We start from the raw sequence: 6412 nt of genomic DNA on the forward strand, positions 1-6412 counted from the left end.
CGGCGGCGGCGCTCTGACCCGCCCCTCCCTGGCGCAGGTGGCGGTGAGCAGGCAGGGCACGGTGGCGGGCTACGGAATGGTGGCCCGGGAGAGCGTGCAGGCGGGGGAGCTGCTGTTCGCGGTGCCGCGGGCCGCGCTGCTGTCGCCGCACACCTGCTCGATCGGCGGCCTCCTGGAGCGAGGTGGGCGCGGGCGGGCGGGCGGGCCAAGTCCCCGGGCGGGCCGCGGGTCGCCCCGAGTGCTCACCCCCGTGTCGTCTCCAGAGCGAGGCGCGTTGCAGAGCCAGTCGGGTTGGGTGCCGTTGCTGCTGGCGCTGCTCCACGAACTGCAGGCCCCAGCCTCACCCTGGAGCCCCTATTTTGCGCTCTGGCCCGAGCTGGGCCGTCTGGAGCACCCCATGTTCTGGTGAGCGTCGTGGGAGGGGGTCGGGAGCACCCACATTAGCAGCCTGCTCAGCCACCCAGCCGTGGGTGCCCCGGTAGAGAGTGAAGGGAGCGGGGCGGGGGTGTCCCCACAGGCCCGAGGAAGAGCGGCGGCGCCTGCTGCAGGGCACCGGTGTCCCCGAGGCTGTGGACAAGGACCTGGCCAACATCCGCAGCGAGTACCACGCCATCGTGCTCCCCTTCATGGAGGCCCATCCGGACCTGTTCGGTCCCAGTGTCCGCTCCCTGGAACTCTATCGCCAGCTGGTGGCCCTTGTGATGGCCTATAGGTCAGTGAGTGAGGGCTTGGAGGACTGGCCCTTTAATTTTTAGAACTCTGTTGAGCCACTGGGGGTGGGGGAGAAGACTGAACGTCCCTAGTGCCTTACCTAAGCCTGGGCCTTAGGCAAGATCTCTCTGGCAGCTTTCAGGAACCCCTGGAGGAAGAGGAAGAGGAAAAGGAGCCAAACTCCCCTTTGATGGTGCCTGGCGCAGACATACTAAACCACTTAGCCAATCACAATGCCAATCTAGAGTACTCTGCAGTGAGTGGATCCCACCTAGTTCTCCTTATTGCCTTGATGAGTGGGCATCTGATTCAAGCGTGTTGTCATTGGGCTCCGCTTTCCTACTCATCCTACAAATGAGGTGAAGTTAGCTCCTCCTGTATTTTTGGTATTCGCATTACAGTAAAATCATTTGAACATTTTCAAGCCCTCAAACTTGTGGCTAAAGCCGGGTATGGTGGTGAATCCTAGTAAGGTAGGAGGATCCAAGGCCACCCAGGGCTAGAGTGGCACTTGTCTCAAAAAGAGGAGGCCTGCCCCATGTGGTGGCACACACCGGTAATCCCAGGACTGGGCAGGCGAAGCTGAGGCAGGAGGATGGAGGAGAGTTCTAACCCAGCCTGAGCTACATAGTGAGACACTATCAGGAAGGAAAAATTGCCAAAGTGCGATGTACTTTCATTACCATCGTTTCTTTGGAAGTTGTGTTCAGTGGTGTGCACAGCAATATTTAACTCCTGGCTAGCTGCTCTGACACAGGGGAGTGCGCCAAGACTCGGCTGACCCTGTGGATAACAGCCAAGAGCTGTTAGTCTCAAGCAGGAGGAAAGAGATGTGGCAATGTCCAGACCAGAGGGCTAAGATAACTCCCTTTTAGAACCGTCAGTTCTATCCTATATGGAAAATCGTGAGAGAAGTATACATTTATGGTATTAAAAATCAGCAAATGTAGCTGTTAATTTCCTAATCCTAGATTACTGGAGATTGAACCCAGAGTTTTCACAGAATTATATCCATAGCCCCTTTTTAAGACATAGTCTTCCTAGGTTGTCCAGGCTAAACTGGAACTTGGGATCCTTCTGCCTCAGCCTCCATGTGCTGCTGAAATAGGCATGTGCCACCACACCCGACTTAATCCTCTTGATCTGGGCTTGACTGCTTACTTTCAAAAGCTGCTGGCTTTTTAAAGCACTAACCCGACTGAGCAGAGGTGGACCTAGTACCACATGAAGCTGACCTTTTGTTCTACAGTCCAGCGTGTGACAGGAACTAAAGATAGACTAGTTATAGCACCAGTCCCATGGCTGATATACGCCTGCTGAAGGCTCTTCCTAAGGCGGCAGTAATCTTCCCAGGAATGGCCCCAGCTTTTCCCTTTCATCTCAGGATTACCTTCGGATGGTGGCTACTCGGTCCATTCCTAAAGGCCATGAGATTTTCAACACTTACGGGCAGATGGCTAATTGGCAGCTGATTCATATGTATGGTTTTGTTGAGCCATATCCTGACAACACAGACGACACAGCTGACATTCAGATGGTGACCGTTCGTGAAGCAGCTTTACAGGGTGAGCAATCATCAGCCAGAGTCTTTGACTTAAGGGTTTCAACAGCTCTGCTGAATAGCAGTTAACTTCTTAGAAATGAGCATTCGGATGTACTGAAAGATTTTCTGTCACTTTATAGGAGTGAAAGGGGAAGCTGAAAGGCTCCTCTTATTTGAGCGCTGGGATTTCTTGTGCAAACTGGAAATGGTAGGGGAAGAGGGTGCGTTTGTGATTGGGCGCGAGGAGGTGCTGACTGAAGAGGAGCTGACCACCACGCTCAAGGTAAGGGCTGAGAACAGCCTGACACTCACAGATGAACTAGAATGAAATAAAGGTAGGCGAGAGGAATGGGGGCGTGTAGAGGACACTAATGCTCCCAAGTAGGTGGGGTCTCTGAATCTGTTCAGAAATCCCAACTTAAGTACATCATAATGAAGGGCCGTGTGTTTGCTACAAGGTACTGTGTATGTCTGCTGAGGAGTTCAGAGCCTTTCAGGACCAGTATGGATGGGGACAGAATGCAAGGGAAGAGGACAACCTGACAATCACCAGTATCCCGAAACTCAGAGCATCGTGGAGACAGCTGCTTCGAGACAGTGTTCTGTTGACCCTGCAGACCTACGCCACAGACTTAAAAACTGAGCAAGACATCCTCAGTAACAAGGAGGCCTATGCCAAACTCAGCTGGAGGGAGCAGCAGGCCTTACAGGTTCGCTACGGGCAGAAAATGATTTTACATCAGTTGTTGGCACTGACAAGTTAGCTCCTCTTGCCTGAAGGAAAAGCAGTAAGAATGTTATTCTTAGCTGTTACTGGTGAAAAGGGAAACTTTGGACCACCTGCTTTTTTTAAATACCAGAAGGGAAAGTAGCATGGTGTTAAGGTCAGCAGACTTTGGCATCATGACTAATTGTTATTTAAGATGCCCTTGGGCTAAGGCAGACACAGGGTCTCACTAGGTGTTAGGGGCTGACCTCTAGCTTATCTTTCTGCAGCATGCTCCTGAGAGCTGGGGCTCTGGGCATATGCCATCATGGCCAGCTAGAGCAAGAGCTTTATAGCTATAGTATTCTGCTGCAGCCAAAGCCTGCAGAAAGATGGGGTAACAGCATGTGAGAACACGGACTTTGGAGGAAGACTTGGTTCAAATCTGAGTGTACTTTGGGACACTCACTTTACCCTTTTTTGAAGCCTCCACTTGGAGAGGACTTAAAAAGCTATATAATCCCACTGGGTTGGATCAGTGGTTGCTGTACTTATAGCCTGGGTATCTAGTCAGTCTGAGGTCTGTACCAGATGGCATGGCTTGCCCTTCAAGAAGCCTGAAGATACGAGAAGGACATTCAAGCTTCACTGGCATCATAACCCTGAAACTCTGTCCTCCCTAGTCATAAAACCTGACTACAATTAAAGGTAATGGTAAATTACAACTGAGATTAGTTTTTTTGTGTGCCAGGAACTGAACTCAGGGCCTTGCACTTGCCAGGCAGGCGCTGTGCTTCTGAGCTACATCTCTGGCCCACAGTTTAGTTTTAATACCTATTTAAAAACAAAACATTGACTGGTGTTTTTTTAAAATTCAGTGAACTGCTCTAATAGTGGTTTGTTGTTGAGGCAAAAGTAATTTCCTTGCTTGTTTAAACATGCCAGTGTAGTGGGAGAGTCCGGCTCAGCCTGAAGTGGGTGTTTCCCAGTGGTCCTGGGCTCTCACCAGCTCAACTGTCCTACTTTGCTCCTTACCAGCACTGCTTTACCAGCACTACTGTTGCTACTGAGAAAAGTGCAGAAGGAACTACAAAGGCTACAAAATAGGACACAGGGACCAGTACATTCATAAAGTATTTAAATCCTTACAAAAGGGGTTGTATTGGTCTGGTTGACTTTTTTGTTGTTCAGCACTGGCTGTATGCGATAAGCAGAGTGATACAGAAGTGGCCTAAGATTTCCCTCTTTTCCCCACACTTTCCAAGCAGCATGAGTGATGGGGGAGCTTTATTTAAGGCGGATCTGGAACCAAAGTGGAGATTCTTCAGCAGGACCAGAAAGTGGCACCTTTCCCTGTGGTTGGCTTTAGAACAGCCTTGAGGAAAAAAAAAAAAAAAAAAAAAAAGCAAAAACCCTATTGGACTTTCAATGATGAGCCCTAATAATTTAAGATTTTTGAGCCAGGCATGGTCACACACACCTTGCGAGGCTGAGGTAGGAGGATTGTTGCAAGTTCGAGGCCTGCCTGAACAGCACAGCAAGACCCAGGCTCAAAAAGACACCCCCCGCAAAAAAAGATTTTTAAGGTGCCCTATCCACATTTAAAAACACATTGCATAATATTTATTTAAACTGTTTTCTGCTATCCTTTGGGACACTGAGAACAACAGAAGACAGTAAGCTGGGCCCTCAGACAAGTGCATGACATCGGGCACCTCTACTTCAAGGTACTGGTTTATGTACTTGCCTTGAACACATTCTGCACAGACTCAAGAAGTTCCAGACAAAGGTTTTTTTTTTCATATATTTACAGAAGTTCAAAGTGATATTCACAGCATGTTCTAAATTTTGGCCAAGAGTCAAAAAAATGCATTTAAACTTTGGAACGTGCCCACCTAGACAGGAGGCTGGCCCCAACAGTAAGTGGGACAGACACCGGAGAACCAAAGGGCTAGGAAAGTCAGGAAGAGTTGAAAGCGTTCTTCAGTTTATGAACTTGGTGCAGTGGGACTGGATCTCAAGGTTGACGCCTCTACAACGGAGACAGTTCATCTAACTGGCACCTGTCCCTTCCATTACTTGCTGTGCCTGCTTCTGTCCCATGCAGCACTGTGCAACCGACTGGAACAACCTAAAACATGGAGACAGGTACAAATGTACTTGTGAGCAAAGTTTAGAGCAATACTTTTTAAATAAGAGAAACCAAACAAGATATTAACTCATGCTCAATCATGTGTTTCACTGCTAAATAATTAAAAGTTACTTTTAACTTACTTTTCAATTTCTGGGGCACAGTGTACAAACTCATGGTTCCAAAACTTAAATGCTGGGTTTTTAATCAGCTCAATGAAAGTAATAAGAAGACCCCAAGGATGTGGCCTATTTACAATCAACCGTTCCAAGAGAACCCTGGAGAAAGAAAGGGTTAATGTGCAAAGAAACAATTGATGATCACAGCTCCACTACCACCACCACTTGTCCACCCCCGCCCTTTGGACTATTAAGGTGCTTACCTTTACAAAAGGTATCTCTACAACATAGACAGCACGGTTAATGCATGTGGATTCTGTTTAGTACATCTGAGTAGGAGTCCTGGCCCTGAGCTTGAAGGTTAACTATTAAAAGGGTACTAGAATCTGAAAGCTGTTTGGATACGAGTAAGGGTGTGTGTGTGTGTGGGGGGGGGCACACGTTTATAATCCCAGCACTCTGAGAAGACTGAGGAAGGAAGATCACAAGTTTAAGCTGAGCCTGAGCATTTAGCAAGACTTCCTCTCAAAATGTAAAAAGGGGGATTGTATACACTTGTGTTTGCATGTGTGCCTGCAAAATGCAAAGCCCTGGTTCACTCCCCAGTAAGGTAAAATGGTGGCATGTGTGTGCAACTGTATCGCATATTTCACATAGTACTACTCAACAGTGCACAGAAAAAAACCTCAAGAATTTAAAATGAATGGCATAGGGCAGTGACTGAACCCGAGAGCTTTTCAATGATACAAACAGCCTTCCATGGCACTGGTGCCATAGATTTGCCACCACTGGTATAGGGGAATCATTTTTGATGCATTTGAAAAATAAACTCTAGGGGCTGGGGATTTAGCTCAGTGGCGCAGTGCCTGCCCGGCAAGCTCGAGGTCGTGAGTTCGATCCCTGGTACGGGGGGCGGGGGAATAAAAAAAAAAAACTCTCACCTTGTGATCTGTTCCTGGATAGCTTCAGTGTTGGCCTCTGCAAAAAGGTACAGCATGGTGCAGCTAAAGTAGTGAGTGTGGCTATTTGGGTACCGCAGCTGATTTGCAATTGCATTCAAGAAGAGGTACCGACCTAGAAATTAAGACAACGTAGTGAGGACCTGCTGTGAAAGCCAGCACAGGAACACAGCGCTGTCTAGGGCTTGGGTTTCTGATACAGACTCAGATTACTCAATGACCTCATTATTTCTCAGGACTCCC

The 6412-nt window shown here is 48.5% G+C and overlaps 2 protein-coding genes across 8 annotated transcripts in view; one reads left to right on the forward strand and one right to left on the reverse strand.

The window, feature by feature from the left end:
• Positions 1–37: 37 nt before the first annotated feature.
• Positions 38–3685, forward strand: Setd6 (SET domain containing 6; the record flags this gene model as incomplete). Its single annotated transcript, XM_005388507.2, is given in 7 exon segments — positions 38–182; positions 264–405; positions 518–712; positions 847–967; positions 2096–2276; positions 2395–2537; positions 2713–3685. Coding segments are annotated over 7 exon segments (1233 nt in total), but the record flags the coding sequence as incomplete, so codon positions are not given.
• Positions 3686–4737: 1052 nt separating this feature from the next.
• The window catches only part of Cnot1 (CCR4-NOT transcription complex, subunit 1), an 88757-nt gene continuing 87082 nt past the window's right edge, over positions 4738–6412 (reverse strand). For all 7 annotated transcript variants that reach the window (XM_013516128.1, XM_013516129.1, XM_013516127.1 and 4 more), the window contains 3 exons: positions 6152–6284; positions 5235–5369; positions 4738–5091 (listed from right to left, as the gene is read on the reverse strand). In XM_013516128.1, coding sequence (XP_013371582.1) covers positions 5013–5091; positions 5235–5369; positions 6152–6284 — 347 coding nt within the window. In that variant the 3' untranslated portion in view covers positions 4738–5012. The remainder of the gene's footprint in view (positions 5092–5234; positions 5370–6151; positions 6285–6412) is intronic.

The sequence above is a fragment of the Chinchilla lanigera genome, unplaced genomic scaffold (genome assembly GCF_000276665.1).
Source record: "Chinchilla lanigera isolate Chin_1 unplaced genomic scaffold, ChiLan1.0 scaffold00032, whole genome shotgun sequence".
Lineage (NCBI taxonomy): Eukaryota > Metazoa > Chordata > Mammalia > Rodentia > Chinchillidae > Chinchilla > Chinchilla lanigera.